The sequence below is a fragment of the Scylla paramamosain genome, chromosome 7, assembly GCF_035594125.1.
Source record: "Scylla paramamosain isolate STU-SP2022 chromosome 7, ASM3559412v1, whole genome shotgun sequence".
Lineage (NCBI taxonomy): Eukaryota > Metazoa > Arthropoda > Malacostraca > Decapoda > Portunidae > Scylla > Scylla paramamosain.
Window position 1 is genome coordinate 8,127,501 of NC_087157.1, and position 27,500 is coordinate 8,155,000.

Below are 27,500 nucleotides of genomic sequence, written 5' to 3' on the forward strand. Positions count from 1 at the left end.
AAAAGAGAAAGTGAAGGGGAGTTTTCTTCTTTGTACAAGTTTATTGATGATGGAACATTTTTTTTTTCAAATAAGTTGTTTGAGACTGCTGTCCATATACTTGGGCTGTGACAAATCATACTAAACAGGATGATTCCGAACCATTTCAATAAGTAGTTCATCATGCATTCTTGTGGGAAAACTCACAACTCTCGTCCGGCGTCTGTGAAACGCTGAAAAATATCGGTGGCGACGATTTTAAATTTCACGGAACGGAGACGGAACTGACACGCAGAGTCAAAACACGGTATTGCGCCTGACATGTGTGAATGCGTCAACCGAATTCAAAGTAACGATATTTTTTTTTTCACTGACACTGAAGCACTGAGCGGACACGGCACTGATACGTCACTGATGTGTGTGTGTGTGTGTGTGTGTGTGTGTGAATGGGCCTTTATTCACTTTCTTTTCAGGCGTCATCAGGGTGGGACGTCCTGCCGCCCACGCCACGCCACGCCGGTGCCGCCAGACACTCCCCAAGGGAATGACACGCCGCCGCCACTCTTCTTCAAGGTCACGGCGGCGTCATTACCTCGTCGCAGTGTCATTTCCAGACGGCATCACGTGACATCCCCATGGTGAGAGCGGTGGATGCACGAATAATACTGGTAACTATCGCATGTTAGAGAGGAACAGAATATCCAAATTCACATCCGCATCTTTATTATCTTTGACAACATCATCATCTCCATTTATGGTTGTGGATGTTACCATGAATCCATAGACACTGTAAATGTCTGCTGAAGAGAGAGAGAGAGAGAGAGAGAGAGAGAGAGAGAGAGAGATTCACTAATTCATTGTTTCGATACTGCTTCGTATTAGAGAAGTGAATCCGTGAACCTGTGAACCCCAACCACCACCAGCATTACCACCACGGCCACTATGCCCTCGCCTCCGTTCAGTCTCAAGCTTCCTCGGTGATGTGCCGAGGGATGCCGGGCGTTGCTGGGCTGATGGCTGGAAGTGTGTGACCTGTGCGTACTGAAGCGTTGTGATACGAGGAAAGGGAAGACGACCATGAAGCAGTGGCCGCAGGAAGAGGCAGGTAAAATGTTGTGTTTGTATTGCGGTGTTGTGGCGGCGGTGGTGATTACCTTGTTTATCTTCCATGGTGTATGTTGTTGTTTTTTTTTTTTATGTAAGAGGGGCACTGGTCATGATGGTGATGGTGGGAAGGTGTAGGTGGTATTACGTATGTTTGTGGTACAGCAAAGTAACGGGAGGATGGGAAAGGGGGTATGGTGGTAGCGAAAGGATGGTGGTGCGCATGGTGATGGTGGTGATTACCTCCCATTATGTATGATGGAGGTGGTGAAGAGGTGTGGAGCGTATTTCATGTGTTTATGGTACAGGAAGATAATGAGGAGCGGGGTGTGGCTACTGTAGGAAGGTGGAGTGCGTGGTGATGACGGATGTGTTCACTGTGGCGGTGGTGTTTACCCTGCAATGTGTAAGATAGTGATGATGGATGGCAGGTGTAGGTGTACATGCGTTTGTGGTACATCAAGGTTATTGGGGTAGGGGATGGGGGGATGGAGTATTGTAGCGGTCTGACAGCGGGATGCATGGTGGTGGTGGTGCAAGAGGCAAAGGATAATTATAATGATGGTAGTGAGAATGTACTAAGACTTTATTGGTCGCAGAACATTTGTCGTTTGGTACATCATGTGTATAAAAGAAAAGACAATATTTACTTTCGTTCATGAATCAGGTCGAGTTATATTTCTGTCAGTTTAGAATGTTCATAATTTGTTTAGGTTCGGTGCACAGAAAATCACTGCCATCGAAGAGTGAGAAAAGACTAATTTGCAACAGGTTTCATCATAAAACAACAAAAAAAAGAGAAAAGGAATGAAAAATAAATGAAGTGGAGCAATGAAAGAAAATGTGTGGACCGTTAGAATTGTTCACGAATACACGCTTTACTCGTACAGACACAAGAATAGTGATCAGTCTTAATATTAGAATCGGTACACAGCAAAAAGTACACAGAAAGCCCATATTCTGAAACATTTCTGACCCGCACCTTCACTACTTTAAGAGACTGGTTAAAGTTACACGGATTTATAAGGGTGCTTTTACGGTGTTAGTGGCAGACTGATCAGATTTTTCCTTTCATCAACAGGAGAAATACTCTTGAGAAACCGGATAATCATCTCTGTGGCCTTTTGAAAATAGTTGTGGTGAGAGCAGAGTGTGTCGAGTACGTGCCTAAGCATCAACGCAGTCAAAGGCGAGGTTCTCCCTGCTTTTATGAACTCAAGTGATACAAATACTTACTGTGCTGCTATAAGCTACAACAACCCGCGGTGTGACGTGCAGTTTGACTTAGCATTGACCTTAGCATGGCAATATATCAGTGGACGAAAGTGACGGTGAACGGTTGTGATAGGAACATCTAAATTCGATGGGAATGTGACGTGTTTTTTTTTTTTTTTTATCTATTTATCCTTTTATATATTTGTTTATTTATTCATTATTATTTTATTTATTTATTTTTTTTTACATGGAAACATCAGCATTAAACATGAGCGTTGTCATCCACCACACCCGACGAGGCACGAGTTTGTGGTGATGGTGATGGCGGTGGTGGCAGCTGTGTTGATGGTTGTAGTAGCGGTGGTGGCATTTCCTCCTCGCCAAATTTATACTAGAAGCTTCATTTTTTGCTTTTAAAACTCAATGTAGGAGTTACTAGAGAAAAAACGAAGAGGACTCGAGGCCTACCACCGTGGCACGTTGCTAGGGCCAAACACTGACTGAAGAGGCGTGTGGCACGTGGCGGGAATGTCACGCTGAGTCAGTGTTTCAGACTGACGGGTGTGTTGAGTGCGTGGCAAAGGCGGATGCATCTTTCCAAGCAACGTTCACTGGCTGAAAATGATGCGGAAGAAGGGAAGAAAAAAGTGTATATTTTTTTTCAAAAATTAACTTTTACCCATAAATAGAAAATAAAATAAAAAAAAACATCCATTCATCCATTTTTTTAACCATTTTCCTTTTGTGTACATGGGCTGCTACAGTGGAAAAAAAAAATTCATAAAAATCATAAAGTAGGCTCCATAGCCAAGGACACGTGAAGCAGTGACACGTGCCGCCGCCTCTTGCACGATACGATCTGTGTTGTTCGCGTGCGGGCGTCGTCTTTACAGGAGACTGCGATGAATCCTGCAAATTTTTATGACGGTCTGTACTCTCTATATGAAAGATGTCTCAAAAATAAATATAAAAAGTAAAAGTGTAACATGTTGGGGATCTGTGATTGGTGTCAAACGTTGGTTGTCAAGTACTACACCAACTGAACCTGGCGCTGGTGGTCGAGGGTTGTCTGTAAGAAATTCCCCCGTGTTTTGATTACATTGCGTTTAATCTAAGTTAATACCACCAGCGTATTTAGGAAGCTTCTGTTTGTAGGGTGGAGGACACGTGGTTCTTTGCTAACGAGGGTTAACAAACCAATTATTGTATGAAGCTTTTGAGGGACAGAGACGAATTACGGAGACAAGACCGGGAAGAAAGAAAAATGACACACTGCATTACATACAAGTAGTGATCACCCTCAGTGCGTTACGGGAAGATGTTACACTTTGCCTGATCACCTTTACGATGCAAGTAAGTAAAAGAATCACCAAGCCGCCCATGTCAACACGCCCCTCGCCCACTACTATCCCTTTCCGGAACAGTCCTTAAAGATGTTGAACTGTGTCTTGGTGAAGCGGTTCGTAGTTTCCAGGTGGACACAAAATCCGATCACAAACATCAAGTCCTGAAACAGCCCAAAGAGCAGACTCATCCTATTGACCAGCTGGGAGGTGAGCCAGGCGCGGGGCAGGGTGATGGATGGCAAGGAACGCTTGCCCTCTGTCACCCATCGGCCGTGGTGGCGGGGCGCTTCGTTGTTTTCCTTGTCAGGCAGCGGCGGTTTCTTCAGGCTGTCGTAACTCGGTGCCTTGAATGGAATGAGAGCTTCCTGGTGCTTGGAGGAGGCAAGAAATTCCTTCTGCTTCCTGTCGGCTTCGATACTTCTCTTGTAATGGTAATCGACGATACAGTGGAAGACGAAGAAGATGAAGAGGCGGAGGATGCAGTAGAAGAACCACATGTCGATGGCCTTGGGCTGTGCGGACTCTGGCAGGGTGCTGCTCATCTGTGAGAGGAGTGACAGACTCAGGGCCAGTTCAACAGTTACTTTTTTCGTTTGTTAGCTAACCAACAAAGCCACTTCAGTAGTAATCGGGTTCCACAGTCAACTTTAACCGCTGCTTTTCGTTTGGGAGCATACCGATCATTGGACAATTGGAACTTTGGTGATGAGTTTTTGAGGAAGGGTAGGGGCAAAGTGCAGGCGTGGCTGTGGTGACCGTGATGCCCCACTCATGCCATTCATAATTTACCAAAAATAATAAATGTAGTTACTTAAGTGTTTTCATCAACAAACATACGTGCAACTGACCTGACCAGACACAGAGAAGCTACCGATGGAAATAAGGTAATCGTCGCGTCTTGTGACGTTATAAAAAAAAAAAAAGGCTTTGTGTGTGTGTGTGTGTGTGTGTGTGTGTGTGCTCGCGAACGAGCAAGCGAACGCACGAAGGAGCTCCCTCTCCAGTTAGACAAAGCAATCCCCGGGGCTGACCTCCACACACAGCGGGATGAGCCTCCAGCACCGTACCTGCGAGAAGAGCGCGGCCACCACGATGAGCAGCGAGAGGGAGGTCGAGGCTCTGTCTGTGAACTGGTGGAGTGGGAAGGCGACGAAGGAGAGATGCCCCAGCAACAGCAGCACCACGCAAGGCCCTATCGAGGAGAAAAGGAAGGCCCCATTGCGTCGCTCAAGCAGAAGCCCCATCTCCACTTGCTTCGCGCGTCCGCGGCGGTGAAAAAGAAAAAAGAAAGTGATGAGACGGAAGAAAGCTCATTACCTTTTGAACTTGTGGCGCACTACACGAATTGATCCTGAGCAGCGGCTTCAGTTCATTGGTCCAGACGGCTCACCTGCGGCATGGATGCGTTGTAGAAGCACCGGACCGGATGGAAGCCGAACACAGGCAAAGAGAGGTCGTTGCTGAGCACTCTTAGGTGTTCCTCCGCTACCTGAGGCGTCCCGAAACCTCGAAGCTGCAGTGGAATCACGCACATCTGACAGAGGAGGGGGGAGAGAAATGAGAGACACGGACAGAAAAGGAGAAAGACTTTGCATCATCAAGTATGGTTCATTCATGACGCTTGACTTAGGTAACGCCCCCCCGCTCTTTTTTTTTTTTTTTTTTTTTTTTTTTTTACGATGTAGTACAATAGTATGATGTGTAACATCACCTGTGTGTCAAACGGGAAGGCCTTCAGCGTGAAGGAGCAGGTGGTTGTGACGAGCGTGATCACCTGCATCTCCAGCACCACGCCGCTGCCCGGGAACTCCAAGGCTGTCCAGGGGGAGGTATCAGACTTGGTGCATAGCTGTTTGTTGTGTGCAGGGAGCAATAGTGCGTGCACACACACACACACACACACACACATTTCCCTCCCTCCTGCTTGTGTTGTTTATACGCAATTATTGCATTAATTTTCCTAAGACTCTTTGGCATAGTACTCCATGTTAGATGATGATTATGGTCATGCCTGAAAACTGAACCTATCGTGATCTTTATACAGGAATCGATTGAAAATCCTGATTTGTTTAGAGGCGTCGCTCCTCTGAGGGAAGCAGGAGGCCCTTATGTGTACAGAGTTTCGAAGGAAAGGGAATGGCAAGACTTTTTATCCTTTCATTTATCTTTTAGTTGTTTTTACAAGTTTAATGCTGAGTAAATTCATCAATGAACCAGAACTCATAGCTTCCCACCAGTGTAATATATGCTAATGCTGAGTAAATTCATCAATGAACCAGAACTCATAGCTTCCCACCAGTGTAATATATGCTAATGCTGAGTAAATTCATCAATGAACCAGAACTCATAGCTTCCCACCAGTGTAATATATGCCAAGAACATGGAAGGTTGTTTTGTACTTGACTCCCTACTCCCATCTCACCCTCCACCCTCCAGTACCCCGCCGCCTTTGTTTTTACCCTCGTAACTGTTGATGGTGGTTGGTGAGCCACTTCCAACCGGCACTGCTGCCACGGTCGTGTGGGTCATCGCTCCTTTCTCGAGGTTCAGGTTCTCCTCGAAAAGCGCGTAAGGGAAGTAGAGGCTCGGAACCCACAATGAGGATAGGACGTCGTTGTCCAGGATGTTAGGCAAACCATCAGACGAACGCAGGTTGTGGAAGGTAAGTCGCTCGTCTCGCCACGCCAAGTTGATCCCCATCATGACCTGCGTCAAGCTAGAACTGTGAGATGACACACACCACACACACACACACACACACACACACACACACACAGGAACTTGCACGTAAGTTAGCCTATGCTGGCCACCGACAGAAAACACTCCTGATAGCGAAGGATGACTTACCTCCAGACGGTTCCTGTCAGTGTCCACGTTGCGAACGTAAATCACGTGCAGGGTCACGTTGATGCGGGGATCTGACGGGCCTCTCTTTAGGTAGTAATGGGGAGGAGGGCCATGGAAAATCCCACACGTGTCGTCTTCGTCTGAGTTGTCGCTGCAGTCGGCAGGAACACCGTCGCAACGCTTCGAAAGGGACACACACTCGCCGTTAGAGCAACTGAACTGCCCTTTTTTGCAGACGGAGAAAGATATGTTAAAATTTCCTCCTTGCGTTGCGCTCCAGAGGCTGCGGCCCATGTAGTGGTTGGTGGCGGGTTGCTGCCTGAACAGCACTTCCCCCTTCTTGGTCATCACCGTCACACTGGAAGAGTTTTCCCACCCCACGTGTAATGTTTTTTCTCCTTCTAGAATCACGCCTTGTCCCGCGATAGAAGGTTGCTCAAAAAAAAAAATATCTTCCTCTAAGTAATCGCCACCAATCATCCTGACTCGTGTTTGGCGGGGGACATAGCAGCACAGGGTACTTGATATGCCGTCACACTTCCAAGGCATTACAGTGGCATTTCCTTGCAAGTAATGTGTGATCATCGAGCATTTTTGTTTAGGGTTATGAGGATCGTAATTAGGCTGGTGAAGCCAGATATCTGTTGAGTGGCCGATGTTTGTAGCACATTTCCTAAAGATGGTGGTGATGTCTTCAGTGTCCGTATTCGGCAAGAAGCCACCATATGTTTGGCAGGCTCTCACGGTCTGCGGATACGTTAAAGGCTCGTAGAAGGACAGAATCGTGTAATCAGGTGGACGATGAAAAAGCTCTTCGTAGGTAATGTTTCGCACGATATTGAGTTTAGAGTGTGTTGTCAAAGTTTTGTTGATGGTCATCTTGTAGTTGACGCCTCGCCACTCGCCTGTCCGCACGTCATCCGCTTCGGCCTGCGTGAGTTTCTTGGGGAAGAGTCTCAAATCAGCCAACATTCCGGAAAAGTAGTAGAGTGTAGAATTAGAAGAAATTACCATGGGAATATTTCCTGCCAGCACTACTTTCATATGATCGTCGAAAGAGGCTGGTTGATCACGCATCTGTTCCGTGAGACGCCCATTCATGTATGTGTCGAACCCTTGGTCGTGAATGGCAACGCAGATGTGCACCCACACTCGGATTTCTATCTTAGGTATAACTCTAACCATGTACGAAGTCTTGGTGACAACCAGGTTGTACATGTCAACTGTGGAACGAAGATAAAGAAAAAGGAGTTCACTGAATTGAGAGGCGTGGTAACACTCGTGTGCCATTCATGAAAATCTGGGAGAGAATATAGGTTTTCATTGTATTTAGCATGAATACGGCGCGGTGTCCATCAGAGAGATAAGAACAGCAGGATACTTACTAAAAAACTGCACCCTCGTGTTTGTCATCAAGTTGACATAGAACTCCACTTTGTAAGGCTTCACCCAGAAGCAGAGAGTGGATGCTTGCAGGTCGTCTGGCAGGTTCAGGTAGCCATGCACAACAACCTCGGGTCCCCGCCCTTGCAGGTTCAGGGCCAAACCTTCCACCACTCTTCGTTTGGCCTTATCTGGCAAGTCATCACCTCCATCAATCTCATGGGCGTCTGATAGTGAAGCTTCGGCAGCATCTTTCTCTTCGATGGTTTGGTTCTCTGTAGGGATAAACTTGGTGTTAAATACGTAAACTGACCGCTCTCAAGAAGACTCTGCAGATACTGAACACACACACACACACACACACACACGGGAGGCTTACCGCATCTACTACCGGCGATAAAGTTTAGAAGCGAGACCGCCATCACCACCACCACCACCTTCATCTTTGTTAGTCCTGGTTCTGGCTAGTACGTCAAAGCTGCACCTGCTGAGTTGTGTGTGTGGGGAGAGGGATGGGGGGATGATGGGAGGATAGGGATAAGAATGCGAAAAAAAAAAGTATTAATACAAAACTCATGAACAATAGAATTGTGCATCTGGAAATCACATGAAATTCACTGTCACTGAGCGAACCAAGAGCAATTTCGTGCCTAGTGATGAAAAACTCTAGTATTCGAATTGCGAGAGGCGAGCAGGGCAAGAAGCGGGCGACAGATGGGTGGGTGGTATGCATGACTTCCCCTTCCACCTCCTCGGGTCTCACCTCCACCTTCCGCGACGCTGCTCCCCCGGCGATCTGTTGCCTCGCACTGGCTTCTGAGCGGCGCCGTGGGTGTGAGATAGAGGTGAAACAATCAATGGACTACGCGGCTCCCCCGGCGACCTGTTGCCTCGCACTGGGTTCTGAGCGGCGCCGTGGGTGTGAGCACTGGGTTCTGAGCGGCGCCGTGGGTGTGAGATGGAGGTGAAACAATCAATGGACTAGTTATCACAGACAAGAGTAACAATCTCCCTAAGTGGAGTATTGATCTGTACTGCCACTTGTCGTTCCCCCTCTTTTTCCCTTTCTCCTCCTCCTCCTCCTATTCTTCCTCTTCCTCATGTTCTTCCATCACTTCTGACTCCTCCTCAGTTCTACTATTCCTCTACTTACGCCACCGTCTGCTATTTCGTTTCCCTTCCACCTCTTCCTCTCCATAATCTGCATACATTAACACACACACACACACACACACACACACACGTACTATATATCTTTACCTTCACTTGGTAGCGTTAGCGGTGATCATCAGTTCGGTGTAGTCGCCTTCGCACGGTCGCCACTCCTGCTGTTGTATCGTGGACAGTGGTGGTTAGGGAGAGGAAGTATGGTCCTTATCTTGTATGCATATTGTGCAAGTTAAAAGTGTATTAGCTGTACCTCGCCCTTCATGGCTGAGCGGCAAACAAAAGATTACCGACTGCCGATTCTTGACCCGACTGAATGGGGCTTACATTAACTGACCTAACTCGAGATGCCCTTAATGTATATGGCAGGCAGTAAATTGAGGTGTCACTTGTCAGTCAGGGGAGGAAGACATGACTACACGTGGAGCTGAAGGAAGCTGACATGAAAGGGCGGAGCGAAGAGCGGAGGTTAGCACGGTAAACAGACAGGACAGGTCAGGGGAGGAGCAGGGATTAGTACGTGGGAGAAGAAAGACGAGAAGCAGAGACGAGTTAGGGGTTACCAGTGCGGTCAGGTGATGAGGAGGGAAATGATGCAACAGGACGGGAATACAGGTGTTATGGCCTCCTGTCAGGTGGTGGTGATAGGAGTACTCGTAATAATAGTACTCGTTCTTATACATAATGCGTAATAGTACACACACACACACACACACACACACACACACACACACACACACACACACACACACACACACACACACACACACACACACACACACACACGTAAATAGATTAAATTGGCTAATAAACATCGATTTTTTTAAATAAACAAAATATAGAGTTTGCTATGCAAGTCAATAAGCCAATTCATATCTTTAAAACTTACAGAATGCACTAATGCATGCGAGTTTTTTCATATAATATATATATATATATATATATATATATATATATATATATATATATATATATATATATATATATTATATGAAAAAAATGACACACCTCGTATATATTATATACTCGTATATATATATATATATATATATATATATATATATATATATATATATATATATATATATATATATATATATATATATATATATATATATATATATATATATATATATATATATATATATATATATATATATATATATATATATATTATTGTGTGTGTGTGTGTGTGTGTGTGTCCCGCGAGTTAAGGTACATACTTCCTGATTTGATAGTTCAAGTAATTCTAAGTCGAAAATATTCTATACACATAAGTTGTGTTTTGCTTTATTTTGCGAGAAATTAACGTTAAGTTGTGTGATACGGGAGCTGCTCACCTGGGTGGGCCTCCGCCTCTTTACTTCCCTCCTTGGCTCGCTACGTACTCGAGTGGCGCTGAGCGGCATTAAGTGACCTACGCAGTCAAAGGGTTACAGGAAACAGCAAATGACATATTGAATTTTTGTATGTGCTAGTGAAGAAAATGTACAGGCAACACAGCAATACAGTGGTTAAGTGCTAAACTTGCGTGGTCAAGGTCATTCTACACTTTCCTGCCGTGTGCTGCGTGTGGTGTTCTGTTTCCTGCGACCCAGGAAATATGTATGCTTTATTTTACAAATGTGTCCATCTTGAATAAGGTGGCAGTGAATGGCGGCCCCAGACTGGAAGACGAAGCCATTTCCTCACGGAGACATCTTCGCTTGGGGCTTCTAGGGCGATTTTGCGAGAGCACCGTGACTTGACTTGATGATGTGGTGTAGGCTGGGATTTGTCTTCGAGATCTTGAAGGTGGATTTTTTTTTTTTTTTTTTTTTTTTTTGTGTGTGTGTGTGTGTGTGTGTGTGTGTGTGTGTGTGTGTGTGTGTGAAGGGGGAGGAGGAAGAGGAGGGAATCTCCGTCCCTCTGCGATGCCGGAACAAGCACCTCCTTCCCTGGCTCATGAGATGTTTCTGCTGGGGAAACTTTGCCTCCCCATCAGTATCAGTGATCTTGTTTTTACGTATCAATTATGACTATGGTAAGTTCAAGCTTTTTTTTTATTCCACAATTAAATAATTTTCCTTTTCATCATCATAGTAGTAGCGTCGCAATGAGTGGATTGCTATGGCGCCACACCCAGTCACCCTCTCTTAATACAGTGTTGGTGCGTATAACGTATAACGTGTCTTTTCTCTGACCCACAAGACCCACTCGACGAAGACTTGCATGTAAAGTAACAAATAATACTTGCTTCGTTGCGTAATGGATGAATTAGGGTGTGTTCAGTGCGTGTGTAGACGCGATTATTGGCGGTTTACATGACGCCTTGCTTTATGTGTGTAGGTCGTGTGATGTATTTATACGAGCACGTAAGTATTGACAGTGAGTAAGTGACGGTGTGATGTATCAAAATTACTGTATGGTCTTTATTCTGGAAGCCATTTCTTTGATGAAACATTAGGAAACACTCCAAAGGTTACTGGAGTCCCGCTAAGGTCACAAAGGAACAAGACTGGCTGACTGACACACACAAGACCCCCATCAATCACGAGGAAGAATCAATGTTTCTTAAAAGCCAAGGGCAACCTTCTTACATGTGTTTGACTTGAGAATGCGTTTTATAATAGAGAATAGCCACCTTGACAGCCACCGGAGTTAATGTATAGCTTCGAGGAGTGGTGTGGCTGGGTGTGGCTCATCGATTGCCAGGTGGTGCTGCGCTGCGGGAGTGAGTCTCGAGTGGGTCTTGCCAGCTGCGTTAGGATGGGAGGCCAGGGTCGTGACAGGCAAGGGGTGAATCTTTAGGTGGGTAGTCTGGCGCTGATGCTGAGTGGTTGGTATTTCTCAGCCGTACCTGTAAGACAGTTTTTATTTATTTATTTATTTATTTTTTTATATATATTTGTTTGTTTATGTATTATTATTTTTCTTATTTATTTTTGTGTTTGTTTATTTTTTGGCTGTACCTGTATTCTTCTTCTTCTTTCTTCCTTCCTCCTTCCTTCTTCTTTCTTCTTCTTCTTCTTCTTCTTCTTTTCCATCTCCTCTTTTTCCTTTTCCTTCTTTTCCTTCTTCTTCTTCTTCTTCTTCGTCTTCGTCTTCGTTTCCTTCTCTTTCTCCTTAGTCTTCTTCTCCTTCTCTTTCGTCTTCTCCTTCTCCTTCATCTTCTTCTCCTTCTCCTCAGTATTATTATTATTATTATTATTATTATTATTATTATTATTATTATTATTATTATTATTATTATTATTATTATCATTATTATTATTATTATTATTATTATTATCATTATTATTATTATTATTACTACTATCATCATCACCACCATCATCATCATCGTCGTTATCATAATCATTACTACTAGGTACTACTAGTGCTGCCGTCACCACCACTTACACCACCACCACCACCACCACCATCACCACCACCACTGTTATTGCCGTTGCTATTATTGAATGTTTGACCAATGCCAGCCGAGTGGTCATTAGTTCAAGGGTCATAGCTTACCTGTTCTCCTCCCCTCTCAAGCTCATCAACAGTAATGTCTGTCTATCAAGGCCTGGACACTATTTCAACATGCCTTCCTTTGTATTGCTGTCAGGACGTCTTAACTGCGCAGCGTTCCATTTCTTTCATATTTTAGTTCAGTTTTTTTTTTTCTATTAACTTTCCTGATTGTTTTTGTATTTTTTAACTTCGAAGGTTGTTTTCTGCTACTTGATATCATTAATTTTTCTTCTTTTATTTTCCGATTGTTTTTCTCATCCTTCGTAACTTTAAAAATTACTTTTTTTTTCTCTCGGTGCATAGTTATTTTTCTCATTTTTCTTAACAATACCGATTTTTTCATCTTTTATAACTGAAAGAATCTTTTTCTTTCACTTAAATGCTTTTCTCATCTTTCATAACTTTATCGTCTTTTTCTCTAACTTTTCATAATTATAACGATTCTTTTCTAATTTTGATAACTTTCACGATTATGTCTCACTTTTCCTTAACTATATCATTATTTTACTGGACCTTTCTTAACTTAAACTATTATATCTCCTTTCCGCTTCCCTACACTCCAAGCGTCTTGGTGCCAGGCGGGAAGGGTTATCTGCAAAAATTAACCAGGATGCGTCATGTGACAGGAGGAAGTGGAGGAGGAGAAACAAAAATTGGAAAGCACGTGACGATTTGCTTCCGTAACTTACAATTCCTCTTGTTTATTTGCCGCACTTCACGTCACCATCTCGGCCTCCGTGACGTTGATCGAGGGACATTAATAGACACTAACCGATCCCCGTGCCAGTAACACGTGGGAGGCGATGCAAACTCGAGCACCCAAGGAGGCAAGCGTTAATCCTCCACGTGGCTCATCGACTGCATATCTATATCCATCAACTAATATGACGTTTTAATAATCACTACTCGTTGTTAATTCATTCGCCCTCAGCACTGTAAGGCCCGTATTCAGAAACCCTTTGCTTTTACCACGACTATTTTCAAAGGCCACTGAGACGACTAACCAGGTTCTCAAGAGTGTTTCTCCTGTGAATAATGAAGAACTCTTGTTAATCTGTCACTAGAACCATGTTAATCTGTCACTAAAATCATAAAAAACACCCTTGAAAACCCGCGTAACTTTAATTAGAGTCTTTTGAATGCAGTGGAGGTGCCGTGCAGAAGTGTTTCAGAATATGGTCCTTGTAAGATCCACTATCGCTTCATAATGACCCATTCGACCGAGGAGTTTGTTCCGCGGTCATAGAGATTAATAATTCTTGCACCCGTGTTGACTTTGGCGGTCATCGTCATGGTTCGGGTCGCCACTATCACGTCTCGTCTAAGGTCTTGTCCTCGGTCAACACGCTAATCGCTGCGAGACTTTGGGGGCCCTTGTTCCTTAATATTAACCTTGGGAGCAGCGTGGGCTTGTTGGGCGGGGCTAAATGGCATTGTAATGATGGGAAAGACAGCGGAGGTGGAGCGAATGAGTACCTGGGTTTATTGATGTTTTTTTTTTTTTTTTCTAGGTTAAGAGATGTTGAATTTTTTTTCTAGGTTAAGAGATGCTGAATTCGGGAGTGGTGAGAGAGAAAAAGAGTTCATGTATAGAAAACTTGCTTGAGGAAGAATATGAGGTAGCAGGGACGTCCTTTTCACTGCCTGCCTTTGCCTCTCCAGCGTGTGTGGCGTGGGAGGGTGACCAAACAGAGGGAGAGTGGAAGGAGTGAAAAGATAAAGAAGATAGAACAGTATAAGGTAGAAGATAGGTGCTAGATGAATGGGAATGAGCAGATAGATAGGAGGACAATATACGATAGAAACTAGGTGCTAGTTGAAGAGACACAAAAGAACGTATTAGAATAAAAAAAAATAAATAAAAAAAGATGCAAGAACGTTAAGAAAAATAGTTGAACAATGTAGAAGGTAGACGAAGAAAAACATACAGGAAAATATTAAAAAAGATAAAATATACGAGAACGTTAAAAAAAAAAATCTAGACCATTATAGAACATAGAAGAAAACATAGATAGATGTAGAGAAACAATATATAAGTTAGGGAGAGAGAAGCCGGCTAAGAACAGCAATTAGAGAAAGATAGAAGAAGGAAAAAAAAAGAAAATGGAGCATCAGAAAAAACTAGAATAAGATAGGAAAAGAAAAAAACAGCTACCAAAAGCAATTAGAACAAGATAGAAGATGGAAGAAGGAGGAGAAAGGAAGATGGAGGAAGAGGAAAATAGAATAGGAAACTGTCCATTAAGAGCAATTACTGAAGGATGCCGAGGAAAAGAGAAGAAAAAATAGAAAAATAAATGGTTCACAGTGCATTCAATAAAGAAAATAAAGGATGGAAAGGAAAGAGGAGAATTTTACAGGGAAAGGAAAGTTTCGATGAAATTCCAAAGTAAAAAAAAAAAATATATATATATATATATATATATATATATATATATATATATATATATATATATATATATATATATATATATATATATATATATATATATATATATATATATATATATATATATATGAATAAAAACACTTTAGGAAGGAAAAAACAATCTGAGTTCGGGGAAAAAAGGAAAAAAATTAATTTGTTAAAGGTTGTCTTACGTGGAAAGAAAACTGAGGAAAATTGTTTGAGACCGAAGTTGGCGGTAAAGCGAGAAATTAGATGACAACTGTGAAAAGAAAACTTAATCATAATTTGAGGAAGGGAGAATTATGAGGAAACGGGCAACAGCAGGAGAGAGATAGAGAGAAGAAAAAAAAAAAAAAGACAACAAAAACAACAACAAAAAAAGAAAAACGGAAGACGAAATGTGATCGGAAGAAAAATGGAAAAGGAAAAATATGCAGCAGAAACCAAAATACAAGACAAAATTTGGAGAAAAGGAAAAGAAGGAAATCACGAAAAATATACACTAGTAAATAAATGAAAAAGAAATGAAAGGATGGTGGTAGAGGCAGTCTAAGAAAGATGATTAGAGAAAAAGATGAAGGAAGAGGAAGGAAAAGAAGTAGTATATAAAGAATGTTGTTAATTGTTAGACAGAAAAAGAGAACATAGGAGAACAGAGGAGGAAGAGAAGAAAACAGAAGAAAAAACAGGTAAGCGTTGAATTGCAAGAAAGATTGGTACAAAGAACAAGCGAAAGGAAAGAGGAAAGAGAAAAAAAATCATTGAAAACTTTATAAACGATGTGAAAAAAAAATATAAACGAGAAAGAAAATAATGAATAAACGTAGGAAAAGAATCAGACGATGAAGAAACGTAGAAAAGGAACCAGACGATAAACGGCGTAAATAGAGAGAGAGAGAGAGAGAGAGAGAGAGAGAGAGAGAGAGAGAGAGAGAGAGAGAGAGAGAGAGAGAGAGAGAGAGAGAGAGAGAGAGATGGTGTGGGGGTGGGGGTGGGGGAAAAGAACACAATCCGCCATGTAAGTAGAAGCTGAAGAAGAAAAGAAAGAAGCAAGGAGATAAAACAAAGGAGAGTAATTCACGTAAATTGAGAAGAAAGACTCGACCAAGAGGGAGCCAAATAGTAAAGAATGAGAAAAGACAAGGAGAAAGTGATGGAGACGTGTGTGTGCGGGGGTGGGGGGGATGGATAGAGGAAAGGAGAGAAAGAGATAGCAGGCTGGGAGGAGAAACAAATCAGAGAGGAAGGAAGAAAAAGATCAAACCAAGCAGCAGTGGAAAGATATAACAAACCAGAGAGTAAGAAATAAAGGAAAAGAAGGAAAAAGAACAGATTCAGAAGAAATAAAAAGCAAAAAGGCTCCTATTCTTTAACGATTTGATGTCGCATGTCGATATCTTTGAACAGGTTGCAGTAGAAGACTAATGAAGCTGTAATGAGGTTATACTGAAACTTTCAAGGATATTTTCATGATTCCACTGATAGTTTTAGCAAGCATTCTACACTGTCAATAGGAAAAATACCCATGAGAATTTGCCGAGTCACTCCCGTGTCCTCAGATGAGTCAGTCGTCACGAGAGCGGAAAGCGTTGTAGAATAGAGGCGAAAGAAGGACGAAGACGGAGAGATGGGGAAAAAAGAATGAAGAAATTAATTATCAGAGAGAACGATTTTCACCTTCATTAAACGCTGAAAAAACACTTGCTTAATTATACACCTACCCCGCCCTCCTCCCTTTACCTGACGAGATGAAGCAACCCATTTCCATCCACTAACCCAGACACCCTACAGCTATCTCTCCTCTTGCCCCTCCACTCCTCCACCACGCAGGGCACGAGAGGAGGGGTCTACTGATCCCTGCAAGGTCTAGGAATTAAAAAAGATACACGCTGAGAACATTAAATCAACAGTTATGGCACTTTTTTTCTCGTTTTTTTTTTTTTATTCATTACCCAACAGTTCACCGCGTGTAAGTTTTCTCTCTCTCTCTCTCTCTCTCTCTCTCTCTCTCTCTCTCTCTCTCTCTCTCTCTCTCTCTCTCTCTCTCTCTCTCTCTCTCTCTCTCTCTCTCTCTCTCTCCATGACAAGCAGGTGAGGACGAAAAAAGCAACGTTGATAGGTTGTTCTATAAAAAAATAACTGAGCACGAAATATTGAGCTCAGAGAGAGAGAGAGAGAGAGAGAGAGAGAGAGAGAGAGAGAGAGAGAGAGAGAGAGAGAGACTTTGTATCCTTTTTCCATCAGTTTAACTTTAAGAAACTGAATCGATTCCTGCTTTTTTTTTATTCATTTACTTACTTACCTGTTTATTTAATCATTTACAATTATTTCACTTACTTTTCTAATTTGTTTTCTTCGGCGTCGCATGTAAGAGAGTGTGGGAGTTTCTTGTTATGTGGCAGACGTTCCTCTCCTCCTCCTCCTCCTCTTCTCTACTCCTTTTGAATATAAGGATCATATTCTCAAATTTTATTTTCTCCTCACCATCTCTGTCTATAACACCTCCTCTCTACTCCTTTTGAATATAAGGATCATATTCTCAAATTTTATTTTCTCCTCACCATCTCTGTCTATAACAATGTCCAGTAAAATTTAATAGGAATTTTTTTTTCAAGGATGTTCTTCGTGATTCTGATGATAGTTCAACAAGGGTTCTGTATTATCAATAGCAGAAACACACCTTACCCAAACGTGACTAATCAATTTTATAGTCTTTGAAAATTGTTGGGGTTGAGAGAATTGAAAGTTTAAAAACATGTGAGCTTATGTATTATAGATAGAACACATCTAGGATTTGTCCAGCGATAGCTGAACCAGTAGCAAAAAACACATATTGAAACCTGACTTATCGATCCTGTAGCCTTTGAAAATCATCGGGGTTGAGAAAAATAGGACGTTTACGAACATGCGAGCTTAGGAACCTGTCTGAGGCCTGTCTAGTGATAGTTTAACAGGGACTCTACATCATCATCATCATCAATAGCAAAAAACATACTTTGAAACCTCCCTTATCAATCCTGCGGCCTTTGAAAATCGTTGGGTATTGAGAGAAGAATGCTTAAGAATACTCACGAGCTTAGTTAGGTAATATGGATCGAACACGTCTTGGGGTTGAATGACTCTCGCCTTCCATTTTTAATCTTTGGCCTGGCGTCGAGAGAGTAAACTAATCAATGTCTTCTTCCCCCTGCGTATAAAAAAGAGAGAAGAGAAATGAGGATGAGGAACGTAAGGTAGATTATTTTTTCAAGAGCTTATGGTAGTGACGTGCTTATTTGCTTGTACGGGATCCTTAAACTGTGAAGGTACTTGTCGGAATTAGGTTAGGTAAAGTTGAATGATGTGAGGTTAGGTTATGTTTAGGTTAGATTAGGTTAGGTTAGGCGAGGTTATGGTGAGTTAGTTTAGGTCAGGCGAGGGTATAATGTCATGCTCTGGTGGTCTTGTGTTATTGGCGCTGGAAAGGAATTGTTGCCTCTCTCTCTCTCTCTCTCTCTCTCTCTCTCTCTCTCTCTCTCTCTCTCTCTCTCTCTCTCTCTCTCTCTCTCTCTCTCTCTCTCTCTCTGTTACAGCAGTCTGTGTGGTTGTGCGTCAGTTTAGTGAAGCATTAATACGTTTTAAAAATGTATTCGTTGTATCAAAAATGGATGAACTTGCGAGGGGGAAGATGAAAAATGAGTAACTAGCTTCACCGATTCACTTACCTTTAGAGTGGGGAGTAAATTGCAGTCTTTTGTTTGGTACATGTTTGCATTTTTTTTTCCCCTGATGTCTATTTGCTTTATTAATACAGATAAATCTTCTGAAGGGAAAAAGTGACAAGATGGACTTGTTCAATTTATTAACGGGAAGACAAACTGTGCCTTGGTGGTGTCCTTTTACCATCTTGCTAGTAAATGCCTTGTCCCGTATTCTTCATTTTCATATTAAATGTGTCATGACTAAGACAGACACTAAGACAGACGTGTGTCATAACCTGGAACGTCTGTCGTAAGTTGTGTATCATAAGTTGTGAACTGAGTGAAAGTGTATCATAAGAGCCTGGCAATATGTTGTGCTTACTTAATATTGAAATACTAAGAGGCGAAGTAAGAATTATTTTAGTCATTTTAAAGGTGTGATAAATATTTCCCATGTTCTTACTTTTACGCAAACTTGAGGAAAAATGTTGCAACTTGAATTGAATGTCAAAGGTAACAAGGAAACTCAACATGAAACATTATTATTATTATTATTATTATTATTATTATTATTATTATTATTATTCTCTCCAACAACAGTCCTCACCCAACTCACTTCTCTTTGTCTTGTCTTGTCTTGTCTTGCCTCGTTGCCTTCACAGAACTTTTTAATCCATTTATTCCTACGGGGATGTATTATCTAGGGCCTGGCCTCGCACACACACACACACACACACACACACACACACACACACACACACACACACACACACACACACACACACACGGCCTACATACAAAACTCGATTTCGCCTCCAGTAAAACACGTTAGGAACAGGAAAAATAATGTACGAAAGGGAAAAAGAGACGTGATCAGTATCCCTTTAAGAGAGAGAGAGAGAGAGAGAGAGAGAGAGAGAGAGAGAGAGAGAGAGAGAATAAATGTGTCTTCCTCGTAACAGGGAAAAAGATTACGGATGCGAGGAAAAGAGGAGGAAGAGAAAGAACAAGAAGAGAGGAGATAAAGGAAGTGGAAAAGATAGAAAAGAAAAAGTAGAGATAGAAGAAAAGAAAGAGAAAACATGGAAAGAATGAAAAAGAGAGGAGCAGACGCGAGGGAAAACTAGTGTATGAGAAGGAATAAGAGGAGAAGGAGCAGCAGGAGGAGGAAGAGGAGGAGCAGGAAGAAAGAAGATGCCTTTAAAAAACGATGAGTCAAGAGAGTGGTATCAGCAGCAATCATTAAGGTAGTAGGGATGAGGGGAGGAAGAGGAGGACGACGAGGAGGAGGAGGAGGAAGTGGAGGAAGAAGAAGAAGGGAAGGAGGAATAGGAAAAGGAATAGCAGATGGAGAAAGAAGAAAACAGAGGAAAAAATCAAGAAATTACGTACGTGAGAGAAAAACTTGTGATGATGATGATGATGAGGAGGAGGAGGAGGAGGAAAGTGAAAGTGGGGAAAAAACACGAACAGGGAGAAGGAAGAAAGAAGGAGAAAGAGGGAAACGGAGGAAAAATAAAGAAAATGAGAGAAAAATTAGTGATGATCATAGTGACTGAGCAATAGAATGAGTAGGGAGTAGGTGGAGGTGTTGATGATAAAACGAAAGATGACGAGGAGGAAAATTAATCAAATAATGGTGAGGATTAGGAACAAAGGGAACACAAACGAGGAGCAAACATCAAGAGGCCCTTCAACTCTGACGAATCTGTTTATGATAAGCTACCTTATATTATTTAAAGTAAGAGATGCAGAATAACAAAGACAAAGACTCTTCCACCACTCACCTTTCACTAACCTGGCCGCGGCTGTCAGAAAAGTTACATGTAAATGTTCACAAGAATGAAATGAGAACCATCACTGCTCTGACTTGCAAAATAAGGTGTGTAATAAGGCGTGCCATCAGCAGCAACACCCTGAAGAAAGCAACATTTCATAATATCATACAAAACGCTCAAAATTTAGATATAATAACGCACAGTATCTTGGCTGCATATTCTCTTAATATTTGTTTGACCTGTATTTGAAAGCTGTGCCTGTTATACCATCGAAGTCATTACGGATTTGATTAACTGATTGATTGATTACATTTATTTGACCATCAATACATTCGGTTATATACAAATAATGGTAATGCAGGTAGGTCCAATAAGCTAAAACTTTCGCAGGACCTGAAAGAAAAAGTTCACTAAGGTTCATGAAACTGCAAGGGATAAGTTTGGGAGTCTCATTAACGATCCCTTTGTAGAAAAACTGTATGATTGTGTTTGGGAAGGAATGTTTACTAATTATCTTAAAACTTCTACGTCGTTGTCTTACGTTTGATTTATCGACCCTAGATTAATATTTGCGTTGATGATTTGCGGTCTTGAATATTTAATAGAATCCCATTACGACATCGCGCTTCCTCCGCTTGGACAAGCTATACAGATGCAATCATTTAAGTCGTTCTACATAACATCTATTTATTACCCTCGGATTCTTCGTCTTTATTATTATTATTATTATTATTATTATTATTATTATTATTATTATTATTATTATTATTATTGTTGTTATTCGTTACATACAATCTATTTCTTATTTTGTCTTTTCTATACGTAACATAACCGAAAATTTTATATAGTGTCTCGAGGAAGAAGTGATGTGAGAAGGGATGGCGCGAGACGTGATGGGTGGGAGCCGAGGACTGGCGTGGTGGTGAGTGGTGTGGAAAAAGCTGGGCCAGGAGGGAGCAGGTGTGTTGGAAGTGCTACACGAGGAAAAACTGCAAGAAATCCTGATTAAAGCAAATGAATTAATTACACGTGAAGACGACGAGGTAAGCGAAGCAAGAAGCAAGGAGTGAATGAACGTGAAAGTAGGAGGAGGATTACGAGAGAGAGAGAGAGAGAGAGAGAGAGAGAGAGAGAGAGAGAGAGAGAGAGATCTACTAACAAACCTCTCAACCCGAAATCCAATAAACGAAACGCGCGTGCAAAGCATCGTTTGGAACGCCGATGACGGACTGAATGACAAACTGACACACAGACGAAGTGACGAACTGACAAGCCGCCTCGGAACCAAACAACAAACCAATAGAGACAAAGGGAGACAGACGGGCACAAAACAAACAAGAGGCATCACATAAGGACGGGGCTTTATTCCTCGCCGATCGACTGAACAATGCTTGAGAAACTTTCGGTCCGTCACGCAGCAAACTGGGTAAAGCTACACACGACTTCCTCTTACATGTCGCTGGAAACTCCGCGGATTTTTTTTTTTTTTTTTTTTTGGCGACACGTGATTGAGTTTTAGTGTGATTCATTCGCGGTAAGCCGCCTCTTACCTGGTACTTTCTAGTGGTTGGTAGTTAGTGTGTGTGTGTGTGTGTGTGTGTGTGTGTTGGTGGATGGGAGGGGAGGGGATAGTGAAGTGATGATGAAATAAGTTGTGTTGTTTTAATATTGCGTGGTATGACAGCTTGCACAGATATCCACATTCTCTCTCTCTCTCTCTCTCTCTCTCTCTCTCTCTCTCTCTCTCTCTCTCTCTCTCTCTCTCTCTCTCTCTCTCTCTCTCTCTCTCTCTCTCTCTCTTTTTTCTCTCCCCCTTTCAGTAAAAAAAGACACACAAACTGACGGACAATCGAATACGGACACTCTGAAACCTGAAACTCTCTGCGGGCAAAACTTTTTCTATTTCCAACCACCAGTGGCAGTGAAGGGCTGGCGGCGGCGGCGGTGGTGGTAGACCGAGTTTGCAAGGGTCAGCCAGTTTTATTCTCAGCTATTGAATCGTTGACCTTGACCTAACGTGGAGACTGTGTGTGTGTGTGTGTGTGTGTGTGTGTGTGTGTGTGTGTGTGTGTGTGTGTGTGTGTAGTTTCGCCGATTAACATTTAACCCTTACAGTACTATGGCATCAGTTTCATTATATTCTACATTGCACTTCAGGATCTTATTAAGTTTAAGAAAATATACTTTTTTTTTCCACAATCACAGAAGTAAAAACCACCTAAAATTGTTATAGTTCCGCTACAACTTAATACTTATTCGTTCTTTTCTGCCTAACAGTAAAGGCAATTAGACAGTTTGGAAATTACCTGCAAAACTTAATGAGCTTAACAGGTGTGGCGTCACTGGTGGCGAGATGGAGACAGGCGACTTGAAATGAGTTTGCACCAGGTGACTGTCTTAGAGGGCACAGGTAACAGTGATTGTATAGGTGATCTGGATGAGAGAGAGAGAGAGAGAGAGAGAGAGAGAGAGAGAGAGAGAGAGAGAGAGAGAGAGAGAGAGAGAGAGAGAGAGAGAATGAGTGCTTGCTTTCATGTTATCTATAAAACGAACGATCAGTGTGATTATCTCCCAAGCCACGAGTGTTTTTATCGCAAGGAAGGCTTCATGTAATGACTACAAGACGAGGAAGACAAAGGAAACAATGAGAGAATTAAGCAGACTACGCCAAGAGGAGAAACAGGGGACTGAATATTATAACAGAGGTACCACTGAGAAATAGAAGAAAACGCAAAACGGAGATTATAAAGGGGAGACCAGAGAGAATATAAATGGAGTGAACGGATTGTCCATTACAGAGAGAGAGAGAGAGAGAGAGAGAGAGAGAGAGAGAGAGAGAGAGAGAGAGAGAGAGAGAGAGAGAGAATACACATGTCATTACTGTTATCTATACGCGGTAATCTCTCCTTAGGCACCGTTTATATTGAATTTCATTATCCAACGTTCCTCTTTAAGCTCGTAATTCCCGTTTTTTGGTAACTACAACACTATATCCTTTTCTGTGCAAGCCTTTGGTCTTTTACACTTCAGACCGGTCACGTAACGCAAGAAAATTATAACAGCCGTAATTCCGCAGTCAATTGCCTTGGTGCTTGTAAACCGTCGTGTTCATTTCATCCCAGGAAAAACCCCACCATAGAAGGGGAACAAAGGACAGAGAGAAAATCCACTGGAAGAATAATTTGACGCTACATATTACCGCAGTCTTCTTTACCTACGTAGACATCTCTCTCTAAGTCTGTATGGGAGTGAGGCTTTCAACGGCTCTCCTCCACCACCAGGCTCAGTCTTACACACCGCTCTCCAACAGATGCTTTTTCCCTCAGGTTCTCTCTTCCACAATTCATCCTCCTCCACTTTGCTCTTCCTCTTTGTTTCCTGACCTGTACCTCCAGCTACAGTGTTTTTTTTTTTTTTTCCCTCTTTTTTTCCTCTCTTTTGTCAGGCAGACCGGCCAAGGGTAAAAAAAAAAAAAAAAATAGACAACTCTGCTCACAATACTGTTCCACAAAAAAAAAAAAAAAGAAGAAGGAAGAGTAAAACATAATATTCCCAGTGCCCAGCCGTCCCTAGGCCATAATTTGCAACCAAGCTTAATTAAGGGGGGAAAAAACAAAAATGTCCAAATTTGCCTGGCCTGCGTGTAATATTCCATGGACTCCAGGTTTGCATTGCTCTTTTTTTGCGACACGCGTGGATTCTTTTCCTCCCTCGAGCATCGCACTTCATGTTTGTTCTTGCTTCCCTGCGGCGGTAAAACTCTCGAAGTCAAGGACCCGACGACGCATACCACCCTCCTGCCGCAGACTTGTATATTTAAAGACACCGTGAATAAAAAGCGAGGCAGCGTATGTTTAAAGACACGGTGAATAAAAAACGAGGGAGCACGAAAGAGTGACGCGGACTTTATACGTAGCACAGGCAGGTAATGACTGAGTGCTGGTAACCTCTGGCCGACTTACACTTCATGCTTACATTGTAATAATTAATTCATGATTACATTTTTTGAGGATGCTGTTAGTCTTCCCTCATAGTTTTGATAAAAAGATAAAGCCGAGATAAACGATGAAAAGTAAAAAAGGGGGAAAGATAAGTAGGAGAGGGAAAAAAAAATTAAAGAAGGAGGATGAAATGAGAGAGGAGAAGCAGGGGGGAAAACTTTTTTCACCGAGGTTGCAACGCTTGGATGGAGGTAAATATAATATAAGACGTCCTCGCATCGTTTTTTTTTTTTTTTAATAAATATCATGTTTGTTATGTGAAAAGTGTTTCTTGTTAAGCATAATGGATACCGCGAAATGGGAAAACCGAACTGCAGCGCGCATTGTACACATCATTACTGAAATAGTGTGTTGTGTGTTGCATGAAGCCCTTCCAAGAAGTTAAGGATCCCATTGCACACTTGGCAATACATGGTGGCTGTGATGTGTGTGTGTGTGTGTGTGGGGGAGGGGGGTATAGTGTGTGTGTGTTTGTGTGTGTTTAAGTAGATATAAATAGATAGATACTGAGGGAAGTTGGGAAATGTATCCAGCTCCAGCAAAGATGACACGTCGAGTTTTAACCTCGCGTTTCAGAAATTGTTCAGCATTTTAGAATTTGTATGAAAAAATATGCTTGATTTCTACATAAATTCCTAAATTCTTATTCTCATGCCCATACATACAATATACAAATTAATTCCCATGCATTACATGATAATGAGAACTGAAACCAATTGAAATACTTTTCTCTATTCTGTGTGATTATTCATAATGATTTGAGTGCTAATTTATATTACAGGTTCACACTTAACATCTCTCTTTTGCAGCATTTATCAGATGACTATACCAGAATGCAGAGTGCGCCGTGACGGGAAATTTTTGCGTGAGGTTGGATCCATTTTTTCTTGAGACAGAAATTCTCGGGTTAATTACTATTGATCTAAATTTCCACAATATGCATAATCCTGAGTGACCGAAGCCTTAGAGACAAGGAGATCAGCCTCGTGTCGAGTATCCACCACGAAGGACTCACGTGACGGCCGTATTCAGACCAACACGTGCCTTATGTAATGTTTGACTCATGCCAGAGAGACATTCACCTCATTTGTGCAGGTGACGTCAGTGTGCGGTACATGTGAACTAGGCACTTGTCCCCGCCGTGCATCTCGAAATCAGGTCCCCCCGGTTATTCTTCCCTGTATAATTGCATAGCCGCCTTGCATAACTAACATTGCCACGGCAGTTTCTTACTCTCCTATTTTTTTAACATGTTGCGATAAATGAAATTTTATTTTACTATTACGAATCTCTGTGTGTGGGGGGGAGACGTAGAGTTTTAGAAACAGATTGACAGCTGGATAAATAGATGAATGATTTTATTGACCACATCATATACATTAACTTCAGAGATTACATTGATATTTGTCTATGCTCCAGAGAAAGAGAGAGAGATTGTCTATGCTCCAGAGAGAGAGAGAGAGAGAGAGAGAGAGAGAGAGAGAGAGAGAGAGAGAGAGAGAGAGAGAGAGAGAGAGAGAGAGATGGATGGAGGGGAATGGGAGAGGGAGGAGTAAGAGGTGTAGTACAAGGGTACTGCTGGCCTCCTTCGGTCCTCTAGATCCGCCTCTCGTCAGTGTGCCGGGGACTGAGGCAGCGAGCGGAGCAGTGCAGGCGAGCAGGTCTGTGGCGGGACTGAGAGTGGTGGAAGTGACGGGGGTGAGAGGGGGAGAGTGGACCAATACTTGAGTTAATCCCTCGCTCACTGTGGGTGCATGCAAACGTTTCTCGTGTTTGTGTTGAACGTTCAGTTAGTGTGTACGTAATCTGGATGTTAATAGGTTGGTTATGTGACTGTTCTTTTTTTTTTCTGTGTGTGTGTGTGTACAGAGAGACATAGAGAGAGAGAGAGAGAGAGAGAGAGAGAGAGAGAGAGAGAGAGAGAGGGAGGGAGACTTGCTGGGTTAGTCTTATTTTTTACTTGTGTGTCAGCTCGAGTGTCAGCCTTGCCCTTGTTGCGTTGGTTTCGGCCTTGTTCTTGTCCGTCACTGTTTGCCTGACTGTTAGGCTCATATTTGGTGAGGCTACATCAGGCTTCCCTTGTCCCTTGTCTCCATTCGCACTCCACGCCATTCCCTGTGTATTGTGAATATCAGTTTCCTAGAAGTCAGTATTTCCCTATCAGATCCGTTCCTCGCACTTTAGACCCCGTATTCTGAAACGCTCTGCACTCTCACCACGACAGTTTTCAAAGGGCACAGAGATGATCAGCCGGGTTCTCAAAAGGTGCATTTCCTTTTAATATGGAGAAATCTTGTTAATCTGTCACCAGAACCATAAAAGCATCTTCAAAAATCCGTGTAACTTCAAGTAGAGCCTTTTTAATGTAGTGAAGGTGAGGCGCAGAAGTGTTTCATAACATGGTCCTTTAGTGTGCCTTGGGGAACTCGTTTGATGTTGGGAGGCGAGAGGTGACCTTCGACATGGTTGCATGTCTTCCCTGTGTGATGGGCACCTCATACATGCTGGATAAGAGGGGGGGGCGTGATTTTTTTTTTTTTTTTTTATGTAAGAGGGACTTTGGCCTAGGGCAACAAAAAGGAAAAGAAAGAGGAAAAGGCCCACTGAGGTGTCGGTCCTTAAATGGAACAGCCAAATAGTTTATCCACAGTTGGAGTTGCATCAGAGTTTGTCTTTTTCCCTTCATGCATGACTGTCTGCGATGTAGTCTCTTATGTCTCCTCTTATGTCTCTTATGTAGTCTCCCTTTGTTCTCCCTTTGTTCATCCCATGGTGTGGTCTTCTAGGATTAGTTGAACACGAGGGTTTTCCAGCATCATCCCAGTTGAATGTGTGAACTAAGACTGTTGAACAGTTTTCTCATGTTAAATGAAAAGTCTGAAGTGTAAAGGATATAAAGTTTGTGCAAAAAGGAATGTTGAGGATGGGGAAGATGCAAGACTTGCCAAAGAAAGGCGTCTTGCATTGGGGGATTGGGAGCCTGGAGAAGGAAGATGGATGAGAGAATTTAAGGAGAGACCACCGTTTATACTAAATGACATCACTGTCGTGATGTATATTGAAGTGGGAAGTATAAGCCTGGGATATACATATTTATC

General features: G+C 42.3%; 3 protein-coding genes across 5 annotated transcripts in view; 2 read left to right on the forward strand and 1 right to left on the reverse strand.

Moving 5' to 3' along the window:
* LOC135101983 (uncharacterized) overlaps nt 1-997 on the forward strand; it is a 64,775-nt gene extending 63,778 nt beyond the window's left edge. Inside the window, exons 8-9 of the mRNA XM_064006546.1 lie at nt 453-647; nt 862-997. Coding sequence (XP_063862616.1) covers nt 453-621 — 169 coding nt within the window. The 3' untranslated portion in view covers nt 622-647; nt 862-997. The remainder of the gene's footprint in view (nt 1-452; nt 648-861) is intronic.
* LOC135102471 (uncharacterized) overlaps nt 939-27,500 on the forward strand; it is a 55,494-nt gene continuing 28,932 nt past the window's right edge. The window contains 1 exon segment of the mRNA XM_064007786.1: nt 939-1,080. Within this exon segment, the coding sequence (XP_063863856.1) occupies nt 1,057-1,080 (24 nt within the window). The 5' untranslated portion in view covers nt 939-1,056.
* Nucleotides 2,450-9,028, reverse strand: LOC135101981 (uncharacterized). 3 transcript variants are annotated; one of them, XM_064006513.1, is made up of 9 exons: nt 8,638-9,023; nt 8,254-8,358; nt 7,877-8,149; nt 6,492-7,714; nt 6,104-6,350; nt 5,356-5,459; nt 5,035-5,178; nt 4,712-4,897; nt 2,450-4,186 (listed from the first exon to the last, which is right to left on the reverse strand). In XM_064006513.1, exons 2-9 carry the CDS (start codon nt 8,315-8,317, stop codon nt 3,704-3,706), a joined length of 2,724 nt encoding a protein of 907 aa, XP_063862583.1. In that variant the 5' UTR covers nt 8,318-8,358; nt 8,638-9,023; the 3' UTR covers nt 2,450-3,703. The 3 variants fall into 3 exon arrangements, with proteins under 3 accessions (XP_063862583.1, XP_063862582.1, XP_063862584.1); XM_064006512.1 differs by having other exon boundaries at nt 8,254-8,361; XM_064006514.1 differs by having other exon boundaries at nt 4,051-4,186; nt 4,712-4,836; nt 8,254-8,361; nt 8,638-9,028.

Bases quoted from the DNA above. Each gene is read 5' to 3' on its own strand.
- LOC135101981 (XM_064006513.1), bottom strand. From the start codon at position 8,317: ATGAAGGTGGTGGTGGTGGTGATGGCGGTCTCGCTTCTAAACTTTATC. The intron at 7,715-7,876 runs GTAAGTATCCTG...TTCGTTCCACAG, and splicing joins CACGAGGGTGCAGTTTTTTA to TTGACATGTACAACCTGGTT. The intron at 4,187-4,711 runs GTACGGTGCTGG...CTCCTCTCACAG, and splicing joins TGGCCGCGCTCTTCTCGCAG to ATGAGCAGCACCCTGCCAGA.